General features: G+C 37.9%; 2 protein-coding genes across 6 annotated transcripts; one reads left to right on the forward strand and one right to left on the reverse strand.

The window, feature by feature from the left end:
- Positions 1-4,136: 4,136 nt before the first annotated feature.
- Hsc20 (iron-sulfur cluster co-chaperone protein HscB-like protein, mitochondrial) lies at positions 4,137-8,490 on the reverse strand. Of its 3 annotated transcripts, none has more exons than XM_022834953.2 (6): positions 8,460-8,490; positions 6,955-7,070; positions 6,594-6,737; positions 5,281-5,376; positions 4,830-4,925; positions 4,137-4,452 (listed from the first exon to the last, which is right to left on the reverse strand). In XM_022834953.2, the coding sequence occupies exons 1-6, from the start codon at positions 8,473-8,475 to the stop codon at positions 4,300-4,302; spliced, it is 621 nt and encodes a 206-aa protein (XP_022690688.1). In that variant the 5' UTR covers positions 8,476-8,490; the 3' UTR covers positions 4,137-4,299. The 3 variants fall into 3 exon arrangements, with proteins under 3 accessions (XP_022690688.1, XP_086824828.1, XP_086824827.1); XM_086968702.1 differs by lacking the exon at positions 8,460-8,490 and adding an exon at positions 7,995-8,085 and having other exon boundaries at positions 6,955-7,097; XM_086968701.1 differs by lacking the exon at positions 8,460-8,490 and adding an exon at positions 7,995-8,084 and having other exon boundaries at positions 6,955-7,100.
- On the forward strand, positions 8,152-21,315 carry LOC111261440 (formimidoyltransferase-cyclodeaminase). Of its 3 annotated transcripts, none has more exons than XM_022834947.2 (9): positions 8,152-8,278; positions 8,758-9,320; positions 11,188-11,366; positions 12,757-12,837; positions 13,696-13,998; positions 14,500-14,736; positions 16,070-16,387; positions 16,644-16,784; positions 18,252-21,315. In XM_022834947.2, exons 2-9 carry the CDS (start codon positions 9,131-9,133, stop codon positions 18,450-18,452), a joined length of 1,650 nt encoding a protein of 549 aa, XP_022690682.1. In that variant the 5' UTR covers positions 8,152-8,278; positions 8,758-9,130; the 3' UTR covers positions 18,453-21,315. The 3 variants fall into 3 exon arrangements, with proteins under 3 accessions (XP_022690682.1, XP_022690683.1, XP_022690684.1); XM_022834949.2 differs by lacking the exon at positions 8,152-8,278 and adding an exon at positions 10,568-10,774 and having other exon boundaries at positions 9,223-9,320; XM_022834948.2 differs by lacking the exon at positions 12,757-12,837.
- The last annotated feature ends 152 nt before the right edge of the window (positions 21,316-21,467 follow it).

Genomic DNA, 21,467 nt, shown 5'->3' on the forward strand with positions numbered 1-21,467 from the left:
TACATTGAAGCATTTACAGAGAGTTCAGGAAAGATGTGTGTCGGATCAATGCAAGATTCCTAGTTCTCTGCATGTGCTCCTCTTTCCATGTAAGCCTCCAAAGCCCTGCTAGATATCAACTGAGCCATCTTCATTCGGCGTATCCCGAAATACCGAAAACACTTTTTGCAAAGGGTTACGGGCGAACGCTTACCTTTCGAGAAGTGCTGAGTGATCGAGAAGACTTGGTGAAGGCACTTCAACACAGTTCACACAGTGTTGCGACTTGCGGCTCGTCGATTAAGCGCAATAACCCACAAACACGCCTCTGCTATTCCAAAGACATTTTATACGGCGGGATGGCTGGAACCACATTAGCCAAGGCGATATCAGCAGAATCAACAACAAACACAGGCCAGATGTGCAGGTGTGCCATTGGACTAAAAGGTAACAATAGTAACAGGCGACACATAGTCTATAATCGTCGAGGTATCCATAACCAAGTGGCCGCACTTCGCAAAAAAATTGTGACTATACAGTGTGAATGTTTTTGAGAAATGCAACGAGTGTACACATAATAGCGCTTACAGGTGCTATTCGAAGCGTAACAAAGTAATATATTTCGTTTTTAAGAGTGGAAAAGAGGCTAATCAGACAATCGACCCAGCAGGCAAATGATGTTTAGGGTATGCTCAAGGCTAACATCAGACTCGTCACCGAATTATTTATGAAAGGTTTAGACATTTGTGCGCTGCAGAATGAATCAATAGGTCTCATGACGCTCCCATTTTATCAAGTGATAGAGCTGGAAGGACAAGTATCAAATTTACAAGCATGTGGTGCCAATACTGGTGACTCACCGAAAATGCGATACATCTCCGAAGGACCCTAATATGGCTCGACCCCTTTTTCACCGCGAAAAACAGCGCTAGTGATGGGCAACAGCATTGTGCAGCCCCTCGGCCCTGCGTTGAAAAACATTCTTCCTGAACAAAACATGAGCGACTACTCGTGCGGCACTGAAAGTGCATATCGACAGTGTCGTGTGCGAAGGAGAGAGGTATGTTAGCAATACCAATGTTTCATCACAAAGTTTACAGCGGGGCTGAATCTTGAAGAGACGCTACAAAGTACTCAATGGAACTGTGAGGAGTTGCAACTCTGGCGCTTCTCTTTTCTAGTATAGCCTAAACATCCTTGCTAACGAAGACTTGATTACTATCTCCTTCAACCTACCGCGTTTCTGTTTTGTGCACTGCCCTGTAATGAAGATGAATGGACTAAGCTGCCCTAGTGGAGGTATCCCCGTGTTCTATAATCGTAAAACAGACAACCTCATGCCATGTCAGATAGAGAATAACGTTATTGCCTTACGTTGCTGTTAAGTAATCCTCACAACAGCCTATGTTTGGCCGGCTGATTGAGGAACGTACTAATCGAGAACCTCCTCAGCGGACTGGATGTCCTATCTTTCCATTCTATCTCCTATCTCATCTCTGGCCCTTGCCAGCTATTTCAACGCTCGCCTCGATTAGCCGAACACAAGCCTCACTACGGCCATTTTAGACACGCTCGCGGATTTCTGCTGCTGCTTTGAGGATCCAGATGGCCTTCAGGTCTATAGTCAAATACAGCCCGAGTTCTTTCCTTTAGTCTCTATCTTTAAGACAGTCTGTCGAAGAATGTGTGCATCATAAAGGCAACAATACCTTAACTGGCTAAAGGCCCGTTTGATTGACGACACAGAACATGAACAGTATTCATTCAGCATTTACAAACCACTTCTCAGAATGTTTGCGTCAAAAAATACGATACCAAGTGCGGTGTTTTCTTTCTTCGCAGCGTTGACAGAGGGACCTCAATACAACACTATATCCATAAACAAAACTTCACACTACAAGCCCCAATACAAGGTTTTGGGGAGAAGCTGCCAGTCTTGAACGGGTCTGCAACGGGTATTTCAAATGCACCGCCGATGACACTATTTAGTAATGTTCACGTACTTCCGCATGGGTTTCGCACATAACGCTCCACAGAGATGGCATGCAGGATCGTAGTGCCCGACGTCTAGAGAGTACTGCCCAACCCACGCAGTTTACTATATGCGCTGTTTGTTTATTTCGACGAGGCGTTCAGAAAGAAGGTTATGCTCACGCTGGCACGTTGATCTTCTGACTGATTTTTTTCGCCCTGACTCGCTGCGATTTTCAAGGAAAATAGAATAACTATCGACAGTGGGATGATCTCTCACTTTTTGTTTCTCACAGACAGTTGGCTTCACTCGAACGAACAGCCTAAGCTTATTGTTACTTTCCGTCTCGCTGAAGGGTCTACCTCATCCAATAAGAGGGCCGACGACCTAGTGATATTCGGGCCGAACAAGTTCCGAATGCAGCAAGCTCTCCGCCAGCTCCACGCAGCAGTCACAAATTTAAGATTGACCATAAACCTGGGCAGTCGGTTTACGGCAGTAGTAGATAGTACAGCAGAAGTTTCATTGCGCATGCAACCCAAAGATTCAGGAGACCAGTGTTGGCGCGTATCTCCTAGTCGACCCGCGACTGCTGTAAAAGGACCTACGCTGTCGCTTTGAATTCTCAGCAATGGAAACTTTCAAGATAAGCCTTGAAAACTGTGAGCAAAAATTTGCCGAGATCGATAGAACTTTTTCGCGTTAGGTGCGATGAAAAACGACGAATGGAGAAGGACAAACTGGCTAAGTTTGCATGAGTTTTATGATATATATGTAGGCGCTCGAAGTGCGAGATAAATTGGAGTAGATATTGTGCCGCTCGTCGTTTCCTTGTACAATCTTTGGAACATCTGAAAAACTTCTCAAATTAGTTTTATAAAGTCAACAAGACCCTTATAACCCATATCAGGCGAAGTGTTTTAAAAAATAAGAAAGAATATATATTCTTTCTTATATTGACGTATGGTGTTCTTTACCCAAACTCATAACGCCTTTGGCGACTAACTACAATATTTGAAATTTTTTAAAAGGGATGTCGAACCTGAAGTGTTTCATAAGCCAGCTAATATACATCAGCTAGATTAATCATAACCCACAGGGTTGCCGCATCACAAATGTTATTAATACGCTAACATCTAACACACATCGTTTTTATTGACCTGATATTTTTGAATATCTTTAGTCCTATGACCAGACCTGAGCACTGAGTGTAATAATCTGTGAGTTCTTTGCTTTTTTGAAGTAAATAATGATGTAGCGATTAATTACCAATTATGTTAATGTACCCCCTTGGCTATGAACGTGTGCTTGTCTTAAGGTGTAATTTTATCTACTCTGACTGGGCGTAACGGCAAGGTAACCTGATATCAAGAGCTAAAAATACTTCGTTAGCTAGTGCCAGATGGATAAAATAACTGCACCAATACCAATTTTTATTAACATTAAGATTAAGCTTTGAAGGGCTGATCCAGGATTTTTAATACAGATCGCTCTAAATGTCACAATTTCTCTCAATACTTTTCCATGGCAACTATTTTTACAAACGTATTCCCTGCTGTTTCTAAACCATGCAGTCACTTTCTGGCACTTCCTTAACTTTCTGATTCAATTTTCCCGTAAATGTTGTATTCTGTGTTTAGATAACTGACACAATTCTCGCTTGGCATTGAACCAGGGTAATATATCGTGTTGCCTAGTTAAAAATGCTTTTTCTGGTAACAAAAGACTTTACAGGAGATAACGATACAAATTTCCTTTACCAGCTTCTCTGAATCGATTTTGAATAATATTTAAGGTCAAGCTAAATTTGTTCTCTCGTACATACATGCACAGTGTTCACCACAGTAGTCACAAAGAGTCTTTCTCTCCGAAATATAACCGTTCGTGCGCCTACAAGTAGTAGACAGTCTGATCAGAGTTATAATAGGATTTTTTTCTTTTTTTTTATTTTTTTTAATAGGATACTAAGACCTTCCATATTTACTACATAAAGACAGGAAGAAAATGTTTTGAAAATTAAGCTAAGTTGTTTAATTACACACTGCAGACAAACATAGAATAAGCAGGCCAGTAAGCAGTCAAGATGTAACAATAACCATTTCATTGCAGCATGATATTTATACTATAATTCCCTACTCTGCCTAAGCAGTCTTAATGTTTACCCACACCAATGCACGACTATACATTTTTTATGGTGATACGTCAAGTTCATTTATTTTACAACTTATTATGTACAGCATGGAATCAGCTAACGCTAGATTGGTACATTGTACTTATAGTGTTTAGTATTCAATTTCACTTGTAGATTATTCCATATAATTTTTGTTTCTACGGACATGTAGGCTGGCCTATTTGAGTCTGTTAATAAGATTATCAAGATACTTGATCTTAGCAAGAATTTTTGAAGCCTCTACATTGTTTCCCTCAGCGAAGCTCTTTTGAAGGTCAGCCATAGCAGCCTCTTGTATATTAATAATATTCTCTAGAAGCGTCTTCTTCACCTATAAGATTACGTAGACAATCAGATAATGCAAATTCTCATCGAAAGCATACAATTGAGAAACATTTAGTTTTTTTAAACAACGGAAATATTTTCAATCTTACTTCTATTCTAGTCGACAGTCTACTAGCAGTATTGTCATATTATGCACACGTTTGTATTTCCACAATGAGTAGTTAATTTAATAAAGTCTAAATGATTATCTTATACTTTTGGTCCACTGTCAGCGCAAACTACCTTAAAATCACTTTAGATCCAAAGTACATGATTGACAGTTGCAGCAGTAACTAACAGCAATGACGTGAGATGAACTTGCTGATCTTATAAGGTGGGCTGATATGTCTCAAAAACTTGATGTACTCAGTAAAAGGAATCTACCTTATCGGTAACTGTATCTACTTGCTCATTCAGGTCCATCATCTCGATGAGGAATTTTTGGGGCAGTTTGACTTCGTCCAGCGTCACTCCATTTACCTAGGATATTTAGGAAACAAAAAGGCATTTCAAAGTAATACTGAATAAGAGCAAATCATTTTTTAGGAAACTTTCATTGTATATTGAATTCCATTGATACTAATAGGAAATTAATTTGGTATGCGTATTAGGATATTAGGTATTGGTATGGGTATTAGGGTAATGTAATTTGGAATGAGAATTAGCATAAGATAGAAATTAAAATATTGTGGCTTAGTACAGAAAGGTAGCTATATAAGGTTTTCCAATATGCCATATATGAATTCGTTGTTAGAACGATAAATAAACGAAAAAATTTATTCAGACGGCTGTACTAAGACCTGATGTTCAAACGAGTTAGAGGTTCTATGAGTACCTTAAGTAGATACGTAGCTCTTTGGATGGGTTTTAAGAGCACTTGGTACGCTTCATTGACCATTGCAGATTGATCAGCCGAGTAAGACTTCTCTTCCTGAAACAGATGCTGTGGTCAACTGGTTGCCCATAGTTAACTCCTTCTTCAATGTGGCGGCTTTTCCAATGTGGTAATTTTTCGCACACCAACTTATGACTTACGACTAGATCATCTATTAAAAAATAGAGATTAAACGCCCTTCCTTCCGACTTGAGTCGCAAAATTTTTTTTCTGCGACTTTGGTGGGAAATCCTTTGTTAAAGCTCAAAATTCTCACGTTAGGTAACATAAGGATTGATAAAAGAAATTAACCATAAGGCAGAAGTCAAAAATTTCATTCATAGCTTATCAGGAAAATAAAAACATAGGGTAAAGGGGAATTTGCTCTTAACATTATGATGTAAAACACTAGCACAACAGCTTGTGTTTTATATATCATCATTGTTTTTATTTACAATATTACGGATACAGTTATTGATATCATTATTTCTTACTTCTTCACGAATTTTCTAGTGTACGGATGGTCGACAGCACCTTGTATAGACATGTTTAAAAATAACCCTCCCTATATGCCCATCAGTTCTCCGTAGTCACATGTATGTATTTATATTATGGTGCATTGAAATTGGAGCCTTCTTATGCTGGACCAAACTTCCTAATTAAAGCTTCGTTTTTTTATTCGAAATCAATAATCTATGTTATTGCCAGCTTTCTGACTCCTGAAGAGAATAAACAAAGACATTCATGTGAAAAACTAGAAGATCTTTATTAAGGTTTAGACCTAGAAAGCTTTTAAGGTTCCAATTGTTTCAGAGAAGGAAATATTAGGTTTATTGGGTCGACCAGATAAGTTCTAATAGTTAGTCACTACGTAGCTTTTCGCATCTTTTTCCACCTTTTGAACTTTAAGCTGTATTGAGCCCTTGAATTTTCAGGACTTTTATTTTTAAATTTAATTCAGTTTTGAATTTTCAGTATGTAGTTTATTTCAACCATACTTGTTCAACGAGTTTATATCTACTAATATCGCTTGGCGTACGGTTACTCTTAAAAAGATATTTGCAGGTATATTTTGAAAGGATATTTTGAAATACAATGATTAGTAATTTATAATAACAACTTCCGTATCGAAGCTTTTAATCAATTTTGTAAACTGTTGTTTTTTAGCTATGCTTGATTTATGTAAGCTGAGCAAAACGATTACTAAATGTGTAATAAAGCTCAGAACCTCAAACAAAGAACGGTAATATGAAAAGGCCTTGAGATAAACTTACCTCAGAACAGTTTGCAAATCTATCCGGATGAAGGATTCTTTGCAACTCTATAAATCTTGTTTGCAGATCAACGGTATTAAGAGAAAATTTTTCCTCCTGACCCAAAACCTTGAAGTAGTTTTTATCACGTACTGCTGGTTGCACCTTAATAAATATTTAAATAGTTAACGTTACCACATTTGAACCTTGGCGACCCTTCTATTAAATTTTCTTTTATATGTTCATTTGATGGAGAGTAAAAATATACAATATAAGCTTAAATATTAAAACTTTATGGCAAGCTTAAAACCGTTTAGTTTCTGTATAAGTGCTCATATATTATTGTCCTGTTTAGTTGATTAATTAACCATTAATTTCGTACCTTCCCACACGACTGGCATAGCACGTCATGTACAGGTTTCTTGCATGCCCAACAGGATATATATTGATATCGCTGGAACCAATGTACCACAGATCCTTTCCAAAAATGCTGGAAGCCTGAAGCTCGTAACCACATTTGTACTACTGCTGTTTTACTCCCATAATTTTAGGATATGAAAAAATTTCAGAGCACAAATAATTGGAAGGTTTCACAAAAATTAATTGCATGTCCGTAAAGTTGATTCGAACTATCAGAAACAGTTTTTAAATTATGCCCTTTCAATTCTAAAGAATGGGACTGCATTTTTATATGAAAGGCGCCTTGCTCTTTTCCCTCATGTTGTAACTATAAGAGTTTTGCGACTTGATTTAGTAATTCTTATGACTTATATTTTAGCTGCTGAGCGACCGCCAGGTAACTAATTTATACTAGCAGTTGTGTAATACTTATAATAAGCGTCATCATTGTTTATCATAGTGAAACTAGTATCTCAAATATCTACAGAAATCAAGCAAGCGCAATAGCTACTGAAATTACATCGACCAAGAAAAATTATTCTTTGCATTTATTTTTGTGTCGGTAATGGCAACATTTTTATATGGCCCGTCTTCACCTGCATATGTGGCATCCTTACATATCGTAGTATAATGGTTCGTGTACAGTTATAAGGTAGACTCTGGTAGATACCATAGATATATACAATATAGTCATTATGTCTAATGAAGGACGAACCCCATTTTGCTAATTTGGTTAAAAAAGTTTTTAAATGGCCTGCTCTAATTGCCGAGGGAAGATCATATTTGCAGCAGGAAAAAGCGTTTGCGTGGAACGAATCTTATCTACAACTGGGTATGTATTTTTAAATATGTTCCTCTTGCGCGCATCAAAACGTAGCACAACTAAACACGAAGGGGTCAGCTGAGTCACCGACCACAGTTATTCACCTAGATATCTATCACAGAATACTAGACAAGAGGTCAAAGCCTTCATTTGCCCTCGACGATCTATCGGTAAATTATAAGTCTGCCTGATGCACTAACCTTGGGATAGCAATTTCTAGCAGCTTTAGAAATCCGTTCAAAGGCTTTGCAAACTGCACTGCATTTTCTCAAAACAAATAAAGATTTGCCCAAAATGTTCTGCGCGATCACGCTGCTAGCTATAGAAGCTTCATTCCGACAGCTGACAACAAAGTATTGGCTTGTTTAAGGGTGCAATCCGATTTCGGCAATTACTGCGTGCTCTATGGAAGCACTTTATGGAAAATTAAATGTGTCGATCTTGTGTACTACAAAAGTGCCGCCAGCGGTGAAATCCTGTCCGTGTAAGTAAAGTCATGATCGATATTTGAAGTGTAAACAAAAGTGCATAAATTTTAAGCTCAATACATCGGGTGTTCAATACCACATATGTTTATCATATGTTAACATCTGCGTAATTCTGATATTTCAATTTCCGTATGCCAATATTTATAATATCTTTTCTTTTATATCACCACCACTTACCGTGAGAGTATGTCATTTGTACGGTTTGAACCAGCAATACTCGATACTGGAGGCAGTGAATCTACCTAAGCGTGTACAAATAGTGTCATATTCACTTTTCCTATTGAATGTGGCTTTCTTATCGTCAAAAGCTGCTTATAGTATAGAACAATATCATCCGTTAGGGAGACCCTCTCAAATGTACTAAACATGGAGCTACCATGTTTGACGACATATTTTTCTCCGTCTAGAAACAAAAATGACAAAGGTTCCAGAAGATTCTAATAAAGATACGATGTTATCCGGTTTTTTCCTACAGGAGTTCCCTCTCCAGGAGTTATTCCTGATAATGTTGGCCCTTGTTTCGGTCACCTCTACAGTAACCTCCGCGATGGTTTGGCAGCCAGTACCCCACAAGAACACCGCCGGCCAGTGACAGATTTCATCCTGACCGTTGTGAAAGCCTTCCACGAAACATATATTCACGGCTAATCTTCATAAATTAAGCTATTGCAATCTGGCTTTTATTTCGCTAACGTTTGCATTTAATCCCACCTTTTTTCTAATAACTAAAGTTTCGGGCGTGTTCTGCAAAACAGCCTTTGACAGAGCAATTCTGCGTTTGTGACACCGGTGCACCGTAATACGACACGATATATTGAAGATTCAACCAAACAAACGTTATTCTTACCATGGCTAGCCGTCCAAAAATTGTCGAGTGTGTTCCAAATTTCAGCGAGGGCCAACGCCCTGATGTGATTAAAGCGATTTCGGCGGCAATTAGCACCACGCAAGGATGCACCGTTCTCAACGTTGATCCTGGAGCTTCTACCAACCGAACTGTATACACATTTGTCGGATCACCAGATGCCGTTATTGAGGGTAGGTGGCCTAAAGCCCAGACCACGAAACGAAGTTACCAAATACCGCTTACATAAAGACATTAACATATTCTTACGTGTTGTGTCTGTGTTACAAAATTTAGATTAAGTGAATTAATCCAGCTACCGTATAATCATTCGAAATAATGGATCTCAATATTGTAAAAGATCGTACGTGAAGTACCTATACCTGATACCGAGCCCATAAGCCAGAGACTTTTCTCTTATTAAGACTATATTAGGTCGTTCATTATGAATATCGTTCAATATGAAATGCGAGCCACGATGATTTCGCATTTCAAGATTGCGCTACTTTATAACGGGAAGATACATCTGAACTCTTTGAAATCTGATATCGTTTACTGTGACGATATGAGTCAAGCCTTTAGCTAGTAAGGTACAGTGAGCCATAGAAGGTCAGAAAATTCAAATGGTTTACGAATGTGAGTTTATCTTGGAATTAAACAGTTCGTCATACAGATTTTGTATTCGGTTGAGGATCTACTACATTGGTTTAAAGAAATCCAAATAGGAATTCTTAAGTGGAAGATGTGTCTTGTAGAAAAGCCCTCGTGAAGTTTAAAAAACTGAGCTTCTCATATAAACGTAGACAGTCATATTAATGGGCAGATGCAACAACTTGGCAGCACATTACTCTAAATGCACAACTATGGAAGCTTATGGTGTTTCAGTGGTCTAATTGAGTGTTGTCCTTTGGTTTTACTAGAAGTTACTGACAACAACTGGAAATGACAAATAAACACCACTATATTAAGCAGCCAAAATTAGTTTACAAAGATAAATATTTTACTGTATGACAGTACTTTATTTAACGGTGTGGAAGTTACAGTTAAAGGTTATCTGTCATTCGTAATACTGACGAAACGTTATCCCTAAAGATTACAATTTTTTTTAATCTGGGTAATAAAATTGTTCAGATCTCAATATATCGAATTTGCATTGAGAGACTCTATAGACTCTCGGACTATTCTACTCCAGATTTTTAGCTTAGTATCCAAATAGCATATCATTGATAATACCGTACGTATTCTGATCGAGAATATTATAGCTACGTTGATGAAGAAGCTTGGGAAATTAACACTCGCAATCTTGCGTTTCATACTGAACGATTTAATACATAGAAGTGTTAGAGTTACTAGACCTTAAATGGCTGAAACGTCATGAGTTTATTGCCCCTTAGATTTTTTAGCCGAGCCTATTAGAAAAAACACTACTGCTTTTCTTCAGAGCCACCTCCTCACTAAACGGTCTTCGGAGTGAAACGGGGTTTAACTCGGATAGTAGAGAGGTTGACATCATTCGCAGAAGTTTACCGAACGCAAAACATAGTGAAACGGGGCTGAGATGAAACAACGGCTCCAAGAATACAGAAATTCCTCTCTTCCGGGGCACGCATTTGACCAGCTTACTAGACCTACCATATTGATCATCCCTGTTAAGTATCTTTTGTTTTTAAAGTAAACGGGGCTACATAGCTTCTTTTTTAGGTGATACCTTGTATCACCTTGTTCTATATCCTCTTAAAAACCCTCAAATAAGATAAGAGGGATATTAAACTATAGGGGGACAATGCATGTAAGTTTGGATTTTAATATATAATATAGAAATGTACAAACTGAGTATTAATTATTAATCACAACTATATCACTTTCGATAGTAAACCGTTTTTGGTGTTATTTCATAAATCAGAATCCTTTAATTAGAACCCCAACAACTGTGTGTCATTTCATCAGAAATCAATCAATGTTGTGCAGATGCTATTTGTGCGAATTTGATGGTAATTTATATATAACTAAGATAGCAGTATACATGGCTTGTTATTTATAATAACGATCTGCATATTATAGGCGCGTTAGCGGCTGCCAAAGCTGCGTTCTCTTTGATTGATATGTCACGCCATAGAGGAGAGCACGCCCGACTCGGAGCACTTGATGTTTGCCCTTTCATTCCTGTCCGAGGTGTAGAAATGGAAGAGTGCGTGTACTGCGCGCGGAAGTTTGGTGAAAAACTGGCAGCTGAGCTTAAGGTAATTCTCATATACCACATCTAAATATCTTGAAAGGCATTTGAGTAATATTAATAACCTTAGTTTTATTTATGAGTGATTTTTGAAACACATCTACCACATCAAGAGATATCGTATGAGTAGAAGTAACACAACTTTTCAGTTAATGATCCTCTTAGCATTCCGTGCCTGCTTGCTGCACTACGAGTCTCGTCGATGTTGGTACTTGGATCGTACAGTTGGGGAACCGATAGCTGTGTACTGCAGCTATGCTGAACGTAACGTAATTTAAAGATGCAAATGGCCCATCTCGCAACAGTAACTTTAACGCTACAGAAGTTAATAGAATCTTACAGAAAGGTAGCTATCTAGAAAACATATATGTTTTCTAGATAGCTACCTATATATAGCTATATATATATATGTTTGGTCCTTTATATATATATATATATATATATATATAAAGGATCAAACAACCCAGAATAGCTGAAACATTTAGTTGCTTTACGAAATATTTTACAAATCTTTTTTGTGATTATATTCTTCCTGTATATATAGCCTTGGTGAACAGCTGTGCACCCACAAAAAGAAACCATGCATTTACAAATACTGTTTAGGCTTACTTGTTTTCGATTACAAATCGCGTACTTCTATGACTACAGAATGCGTAATTAATCTTCAAACATGAAACACTCTCAGCAAAGTACGCAACGTTGAGTTCAGTAATATATCCAGGAGCGCTGGAATAAGGGATTGTGGATTCGTCCCAATTTGCCATGTCATGGCCTTGCTTAAAATCCATGAAGAGACAATTTAAGGTATAAACACAGGCCAAGAAAAACTGTTATCGGGCTGAAGCCACAGATCTCATTTTACAGAAGTAGACAGGACAGCATACTTCGCATTTCGGCTAGTGCTGGATTAAAATATACTTTTATGGTACTTAAAACTATTGTGGACCATAATTTCGCACGTTTTGTTAAGGTTGAGGGCGCCTTTATGGAAGCCTTAAAATGCGTTGCTGTAGAGCCGCGGCGAGCAGTGATGGCTGATCTTATTTTAAGTATTCCAGAAATTAGAGTAAAGAAAGCAGGCGTGTGAGAAAAGTGCTTTCGAAGGTTGCACCGATTTGACGGTTAGGAAAACTGAATCGTGTAATTGTACCATTATGGTCTCAAGACAAACGTCGTTCATAAAATACATCACAGCACTCTTTTTGCAGAATAAGCAGCCAAACAGGCGGATCTCAAAAATGATAATAAATACCTATCCATTTCAGTTAACAGTAGAAATCCTGGAGTCTGTTAATGTGGGACTTACCGCGGATTTTGTAGGTGCAGTGGTGTAATATATATATATATATATATATATATATATAATATTAAGTACATGAATGAAAACACAATTCTAGGTTCCGGTGTTTCTCTATGGCTATGCTGCACGCCAAGAACACCGGCGCATGGTGGCGCAAATACGTGCAGGGGAGTATGAGGTAAGTTACATCTAGAGGTAACAAAGTTTCCGACTACTCACCCATAATCTAACGTAAGTAGAGGTAATTAGTACTGAAGTAGGCTGCGCTAGCCATGTTATCGACTGACTTCATAGGAGAACTTTATAGGATATTCACTGTAGATTCATAGAGACATCGATGTGTTTATTTTAACATATATATTCTTCCAACTAGAACATACATGAACTTGTTAAAGTTCGAAAAACTGCTACATCAATTGTATTTTAATGAGTGGTCGGTTTCCTACGGTAGTTCTATAATAGAATTTTATACTTGGCTTCAAATAAAAGTTGTTTTATAAGGCTGAGAGTACCTACTTCACCGCTTTAGTAGTAGTGTCTAAGGGAACTTCAAAGCAAGAATTTTTGCGACACTCCTAAATCACACTAAAATCGGATAAGGAAAATTAAAAAAAAACATCCGGAGGATTTAAATTGCACGACTTAGCTGGAACGCTACGACTTCAGTAATATTTCCGCTCCAAAGCATCACTAACAAAAGGTTTTGGCGCTATAAATTATAAGAGAATTATATGCATAGATGTTATAGTCCAAATATAATAATGATTCTTCAAGCGCAGGTAGAATATCCTTACTCCATCTGTGGATTGTACGTGGAGATGTTATTAAGTTCGGTTATTCCGCTAAGAGTGACGATTTTAGCATTGTACAACCCTAAATAAAGGTTTTTTTGAATTTTCATCAAGTTTTTCAGTTTTTGGGCAATTAAATCCTATCATCTTTCTACGCGTGATTCCGTCCGGATAATTAAGAAAAACGAAAAAAAGTGCTTATTCTTTTCCTATAAGCGTATTAATAAAACATCAACATATTATAGGGCCTCGCTGCAAAGCTGGAAAGGCCGGAGTGGCGACCTGATTTTGGTCCGGCAGAGTTTGTTCCACAGTGGGGAGCAACAATGGCAGGGGCGCGCAAATTTCTTATCGCGTATAATGTCAACCTAATCTCAACAAAAGAACAAGCACATAAATTAGCACTGAATATTCGGGAAGAGGGTCGCGGAATACAGCAGCCCGGACTATTTAAGCGTGTCCAGGCCGTAGGCTGGTGGCTTGCTGAAAGAAACCTCGCGCAAGTTTCCTGTAATGTTCTGGACAATGACGTCACCGCATTTCACCAGGTTAGTTGAATGAGGTGCATTATAAACTTTATTTATAAATGTCAAGTTTGCACCACAAGCGGTTTAATGACTCAGTGGTATAACCTAATGCCTTTTGTAGTTTGTTTTATATCATATTTCATATCACACTGTTGTTCAGTATTGCTTCAAACTGCTAGTTCCTAGCACGAAGCCTAGTCTATATATACTCTAAACTGAACAAATTAATGTTTTTAGTTTTGTAGCTTTTAACCATTCAGTAACCGTTACAGCAGTACGAAGCAGAAGTTTTGTTCTAAAAATGAACAAACTGTGTCTAGTTTTGTAGCTTGTAACCATGCAGTAACCGTTACTGAAGCACGAAGCAAAAGTTTTGTTCCAAAACTCGAACCCGAGTTTCGCTCACAAGGAGACGTTAGCATGGCTCATTGAGAAAGATTGTTAGCTAGATCTAAAGTCTCTTAGCCCATTTATGAAATCCAGTCGTAAAAGTGATTTAAAAAACATGTACGATGGTTATAGGTTTTCGAGGAGCTGACTCGCCAGGCGGCAGACATGCGGCTTCCTGTCACGGGTTCAGAGATTGTAGGTTTGGTACCACTAAAAGCTATGCTAGACGCTGCCGACTTTTACATCGAGAAGGAGAAGCTATTCATCCTTGAAGAAGACCAGAAGCTACATCTTGTGATCAATCGTTTAGGTCTCAGTTCGATCGCACCCTTCGACCCTCAGGAACGAATCATAGAGTATATGCTTAAGGTATGTAGAATCCAATCATGATCTTTCATAAAATGTTTATGTTCCATCGTTTCAGTTCGTAAATTCATGTTCTCAGGCTCAGATTAAAATAAAAACTTTAACAAAGGTTAAGTTAATACTCTAATTCGGCTTATTATAGATGGCAGGAAAGCGGGACTTTTCAAGTAGTAAATTTTGCGAGAGTGATGAATGTTTTCATCTTCTGAAACATGTTTGGTATGAACATTGTGCATATGGAAGTGCCATTTTTTTGTATTTAAAAGAAGACGGTTTTCGAAATAGTAAAAACAGTTTGATAGGTGATTTGGCGCGCTTTGTAATGTTGTATGGGCAACACTGTTACATGCTGACTCAGTGCCTCACGGTGGATAACAGTCAAAATTCAAAGATTTAATAAAATATTTTGAATTTGGTAGTTTTTGAATTTGATCTAAGAATTTGGAATGTGAAGAATTTGATTGCCAGGATACAGGGCGAAATTTTAGTTAACATGATTTCGAGAGTAGATAGGTAGAGGGAGAACACAAATAGTTAATTGTACTTTAAACGATCGAAAGCCGCCTTCATTTTATTGGATTTATTCAGTTACAACGACAGAAATCGTCCGCACAGTATAGTTCCCTCCACCTAATCGAAGGAGCGGTCAACACATCAATGCCACAAGTTCTTCTTTTGGCAGGCAAAGCGCATATCACAGCGGCAAAGTTGACCAGCGCTAGCACCAATATCTTGCCAGTTTGCTAGCCCTTGTCAGTACATGTTTTAGAACATCATCAGCAATGCATCAGGTTGATTGTAATGCAAATCCTGCATGTAATAGATGCAAAGTAACATAGTGTCATATGATTATAATTTCATGTCGAACAAAACTAAATTCGCTTCAGGTGGATAAATACGCAACTCGACGAAGTGAAGCAGCACCAAATTTTATGTATGCAGATTAGCCTCCATATAAGAAATGACCAAGTTTAATTTTGTAATTAATAAATTTAAAGTTTTGGCTGCTGTGTATCACATAGCGCTAACAGACATAAGATTCTAACCTAAATCATACTCTTTCAATGGAAACCAATTATTTTCAATAATTTTCACAAGGATGCAACTTCTCGGATTTATATAACTTTATAGAACTTGCCGTTGTATATATAGTGTTGAAAATTCTATTAATTAACCTTCAAGAATATAGTATATCTCACTATGCATCTGCAAAACTAAGAGTCACTCTAACTAGCCATATAAGAAATAATTTACCAAATCGGAATGTTCGAGGCGACGATCTAGTAGGTTTGAAAGACTATATTTACCATATTTTTTATTCTTATGTGTCTGCTAGGAGGATACATCTAGGCTTCTGGTGCATCTACCGGTGCGGGACTTTGTGCGCCGGGTCGGAGCTCGGACAGTAGCGCCTGGCGGAGGATCCGTGGCTGCTCTTTGTGCGAGTATCGGCGCTGCTCTAGCAGCCATGGTCGGAAAGTTGTCGTTTGGACGCAAGGCGTGGGAACATCTCGATGAACCAATGCGTCGTCTCATTCCTGTTGTCCATCGAGCTTCTGAAGAGTTATTACCTCTCGTAGATGCAGATACCGACGCTTACATGGCAATCGTGGCAGCAAATAGGCTTGGGGCAGCGACCCCCGAGGAAGCGCAGGTATACTTTTTTTAGATACCCGAAAATCCCAAAGCGGTGTGGGGTAGAAGAGGTACTAAAATTTTTCTTTGGCATTATTAATTAATATTGAACGCCAAGCAAAACATTCCCTCACCCTTTTATTTGATATTATTTTATGTCAAACAAATGGGTTCAATAGTCAACAAATAGTCCTCAACGTACTTTTAAATCTACGAAATTAAAAAAAAGTCTTCAGTTTCATGCTACAGATTGAGTTATTGTATTGTACATTTAGGTAAAAGAAGAATCTGTGCAGGCAGCAGTAAAACATGCAATTCATGTACCGCTTTCGGTATGTCGCTTGGTTGACCGACTGTGGCCTACCCTCAAGGAACTGGCATCTATCTGCAACATTGCTTCGAAGGCTGATTTACAGGTACTGCGCCAACGACAATTTTGTTTGTATGCTGTGGTAATATGTATCCTAGCGTATCAATAATCATAGCAACTTTTTTCGTACACCATTACTCTTAATAACTTACGGATAACTCTTAATAAGAAAAGCATGTATAATGTATCTCTTAGTAGTCACCGCAAGAACGTTTATCCGATACTTTACAGTACTTATTTTCTAGTATTCCTAACTTTATCCCATGCTAGAATCCATAATACTCATAAAGCGACTATGAATAGTGCGATATATACACGTGTTAGAACCTCCGAGTAGTCAACTTTCCCTGTCGTTGCTGTAAACACACGCTATCCTCGTTATTGAGTCTACGTTATCCCTGTGCCTTGTAAAGCTTTTTCCGTTTTCATATTGGTTGACGGTCCGCTGCCATGTATAATATGTTGCTTGTTGGTAGCTCGGCACCGGTTCAGACCCGATTCATGGTTCTCTGATGACTGAATTTGTATTCATTCATACTTGTCTAACTTTAGTCACCCCGCTGTAGCACTTCAGTACAATCTGGGTATCTCAGTTCGCTCCACACTTACAGCGTCTGGCAGTGAGTGCCTCGGTCAGCTTTTCGAGTGATGTCATTGCCTGCTTCGTGTAATTGGTTTGGTTTGACCCAAAAGGATATGTATCCGTACGATTTCTCTGCGCCAGTACTCTCCTCTAGATGTATAGGGGGTCTATTCAAGCGTAGCCTCTTTTTCGTGAAGATCACTGTTGTTCTTTAGGACGGCCGTTAGTATAAGCTAAAATCTGTTCCTTCTTTTGAATTACAGTATCCATAACTTGGCGTCCGGATGTTATGCGCGAACGAGGTCCCTTTACTGTTGACAATATTTCTGACGCCCTAGACCTCTTCAAACAAAATCCAGTACTGAATAATTAATGTTATTATTTAAACGGCCCAGTAATTCTCAATCCTGCTGTAAACAGAGCGAATATTGAACAATTTGATCTTAATTGCTCGAAGAATTAACTCATAACCTTTGTGTTGTGCAGTCAGGCTGTTTTCCCCATGTAACAATCTAATCGTTATTTAAGAGGTGTTTATTCTGTATCCGGAGTATGTCTCAAAATTTATTATATATTGGCTATGATCTATTGACTCTATTTTATACTCTGGTAGTATCGAAAAACACTTCTCTCTTCTTGAATCCATTATCTCCTCACTTATTACTTTTGAATTTATTTCATACTGTATATTGCATGCAAGCTAATAATGCTCAGCTGTATATTGTATTTTCCGTTTGTAAAACAGTACTTAAATTTCATTAATGAGTTTGAGTTCGAAACAGTTTTAGTTTTTTGGATTTGTGGTATATGCGGTATGTTCTCTATTGATTGACAGACAAGACAGAGCGATAGGCTACAGTCAACAACTCTACAATAACTCGGGATTCTGTTTGATCATCTGTAGGTTTTCTAATTGTATTGTTTACACAGGTAGGAGCCAAGGTCCTAGAAGCAGCTATGTGCGGTGCGTACTACAATGTGATAACCAACTGTGAAGACCTCGTCGATGAAACTACTCGTGAAAAGGTTAAAGCAGAGGCAGAGCGATTACGAGCAAATGCGCAGACCATGAGTCACACCGTACTCGCTGCACTTGAACAAAGAGCTACGAATGAGCTACGCCAGGTGTAGGATTCGAAAGACATCCCAACCATGGCGGATAGGCCAGTGACTAGCGCATCATCTGGATTAGGATGGCACTACACCAGCACTAGTAGGGGAACGGACTCGAATGCCAGTAGTCCTTGGATGTCGCCGACGAACAGACCAAGGAAAAACTGGACTTATGGGCCACATGCTGGCGGCTACACATAGAAGCAAGGGTAATAAAGGGTTGCCACGGTTTACACTCATTCTCCGAAGAGCATCATAATAACGTAACACTTAAGCTATTGGCTTCACTACCTCGTCTGCATACCAAATGACTAAATGTAATTGTGGTTAGTTAAATAACATTTGATTCCTATTAAAAAGAGCTCCTAAATGTGAAAGACTTCCTGAAAGGAAGGAGCACATCTGCTCAAACGGTAGAATATTTCTGCAATTGAGGCCTTTAAACTTAACAGCATGATATGCGATCAGAATAGTCTGTTTCAAATAAATTTGAGCGCCATAGATGTTTGTGCTGCACCTTACCATTCCAGAGTTTAGTAGCCAAATCGAATATAAACCTCATAAGTAACAAACAAGGTGTACAAAAACGAGCGCTAGAGTCCTGTGACAGCAATAATACAAAAGAGGATAGGTAAATGATCATGCGATATTATAAAGATTCAACATTGACCCTCCTATAATTTTTGCGGCTTTTTACTGTAAGATGCTGGACAGTTTGGTCTTCCGTTACGTTGATAAAAAGCATGTGCCCTGATTATATACCTACAGCAACAAGAATATGCAAGAGAAGTTTTATTACGTGGGTCTACCATAGCATATTAAAATAAGCAAGTCCCCTATAAGTATTTTGAGACCTGCTGTGTCATTCAGTATTGCATAATGTAATAAATGGATTACAGAGAAGACCTGATCAAGATTTATTGTGATACCTATTGACCTGATTATTTCAACTTTTGCGCGTGCTTTGTTACATATGACAGGGTTTCTTTTTAAATTACTTTGTCAAAATTACCACTGTAATGTGCGTGCATCTATTGCACAACATCATGTCGTATAAAGGTACGTCATGATTCATTAAATAACATTTATTATATAGGAATAAAGGGTGGTTACATCAAAACACGTAGCACTTCATAAAAAAGCCTGTTACAATTCCATTTATTTTATATTTTTCCAATGATGCAAAAAAAACTACTATAATAGAATAAATGACATTTACAATTGCAAGCAAACTTAAAACTTCGCCATTCGCACCGTATTATATTATTCCTTAAAATTATTATTCATCTAGTAAAGTGCTACTTGAGTAGTCCATTGCACATTTTATAACTTAAACAAATAAGACGCTGAAACATTATTATTACCACATGGGAGTCTTGCCCTTACCAACCCAAGATCTGCCTAGGCGGATGTATTCGAGTTCGTCATCATTAATGATAATACGAACACGTCTAAGCATAAATATATATTATGTATGAGGAAAAAACCGTACCGCTCAATGTATTTTACTTTAGGACCCGCTTCCGCAGAAAGTAAAATACGTACTGATATTGCTCACAATGAAGGTACAAACATTTACATTAGTATTAGCATAAGAAAACAAGCCTTGGAAGCTCTAATCTTACCTTAAAACCACAAAATAGATCAGATTATTGGTATAATAACTTGTTCCCGGAATTGCACTGTTCGATAAAATGGTCTAGCTTTTAATTTCCTTAATTGAATGGGTGAAATCTTTGTAATCTTTGTGTAAGAAGACGCATTATTAAAATTTGGAACATTTAACGCCAAAACGATATCATCCAGTTACGTATGCGGCTAGCTACTGCGATTATTATGGTTATACTAGTTAGTGTTATGCCAGTTTTCACTTCTTGTCGAGGCTTTTTAAAATGTCCTCGCACATTTCAATTTTATATAAAGCTAGCTGTTTCAATATTTATTATGCTCAAATAATAACGTGGATAGAAGCATTTCTACGAGCCACGCATTAGGTCTAACTATAATCTATGACGTTTTTACGCAAAGGTATATTTTGGCATGAAGACCGTAAATAACATACAAACGAACGCATTAGATTGCCCTTGCTATTGTACGGTTGTGCACATAACGTATACCTATGGTATCTTACGAAGAAACTCGGTAAAGCGAGAAATGACGGTTCTCTCAGTTGCCTGGGCAAACCACTGCATATTGCATGTGAATACTATTAATTAAAAAATGTGGTAGACACAATAATAAGTACCCATTAGCTGCCGTATTGAAAAGACTTGCTCTGACATTTTAGTACGTTCTGTATCTCTTTCGTATTTATTGGTTACCTACCGCTTTTTCCGTGATAGGTGTGTCATCATGAGAAAAGTGAGGACACTTTGCTGATCATATATATAGTTTGCTGCGTAGTTTGCTTACTAAATCTTATAGAGTTGATATTCAGTTTTGGCCTCACTTAAAATATTGACTACAAATATTACACATATTGCAATATTGACCGCGCACAATATTAAGCATGCCCGTTCTGTTTTTGTAAAGAAAAGGTTGCTGTCACGCAAACTATCCACTCTGCCCACGCAGGAGGTATTTCGTTGTAGATATCAACTATTGAAATTGTATTCATATGAGATTTTGGGACTTGTTTTTTAATACGATGAGGAAAGTCCAGCGGAAAGGAACGCGCTATATGCGACGTCTGATTCCTTCTAACCAACTTCATGGATTTTCACGTCTTAAAAATTTTTTTCTTGGTGAGAAACCTTTAACCCCATTCTTATACAGGAGAGTTATTAGAAATTCTCTTTATGAATGCTTTTGATTAAAATTTGATGGAAAATACTTTGACAAAATAAAGGCAACGACAATTTTGTTTGATCTCTTGCTTGTACGACGTGCGCGTAAGTAACTATCCATATTCAAGGGTTACCTACGACCATACATGTATACGATTCAAAGGGATACGTTTTTGCCAAATTTGCGCCAAACTAACTGCTGGGTAACCTTATTTAACATTTATTAATTTTAATTTAAAATAAAAAT

Source organism: Varroa jacobsoni, unplaced genomic scaffold, assembly GCF_002532875.2.
Source record: "Varroa jacobsoni isolate VJ856 unplaced genomic scaffold, vjacob_1.0 scaffold_555, whole genome shotgun sequence".
In the NCBI taxonomy this organism is placed as follows: Eukaryota; Metazoa; Arthropoda; class Arachnida; order Mesostigmata; family Varroidae; genus Varroa; species Varroa jacobsoni.

What these genes read in the sequence shown, in the direction of transcription:
- Hsc20 (XM_086968702.1), bottom strand. Translation starts at nt 7,089, where the DNA reads ATGTGGTTACGAGCTTCAGGCTTCCAGCATTTTTGGAAAGGATCTGTG. An exon ending in TATGCCAGTCGTGTGGGAAG is followed by an intron (nt 6,738 to 6,954) that starts GTACGAAATTAA and finishes ATATTTATTAAG; the next exon opens with GTGCAACCAGCAGTACGTGA. An exon ending in GATTTGCAAACTGTTCTGAG is followed by an intron (nt 5,377 to 6,593) that starts GTAAGTTTATCT and finishes CATCTGTTTCAG; the next exon opens with GAAGAGAAGTCTTACTCGGC.
- LOC111261440 (XM_022834947.2), top strand. Translation starts at nt 9,131, where the DNA reads ATGGCTAGCCGTCCAAAAATTGTCGAGTGTGTTCCAAATTTCAGCGAG. An exon ending in TCATAGAGTATATGCTTAAG is followed by an intron (nt 14,737 to 16,069) that starts GTATGTAGAATC and finishes TGTGTCTGCTAG; the next exon opens with GAGGATACATCTAGGCTTCT. An exon ending in CTTCGAAGGCTGATTTACAG is followed by an intron (nt 16,785 to 18,251) that starts GTACTGCGCCAA and finishes TTGTTTACACAG; the next exon opens with GTAGGAGCCAAGGTCCTAGA.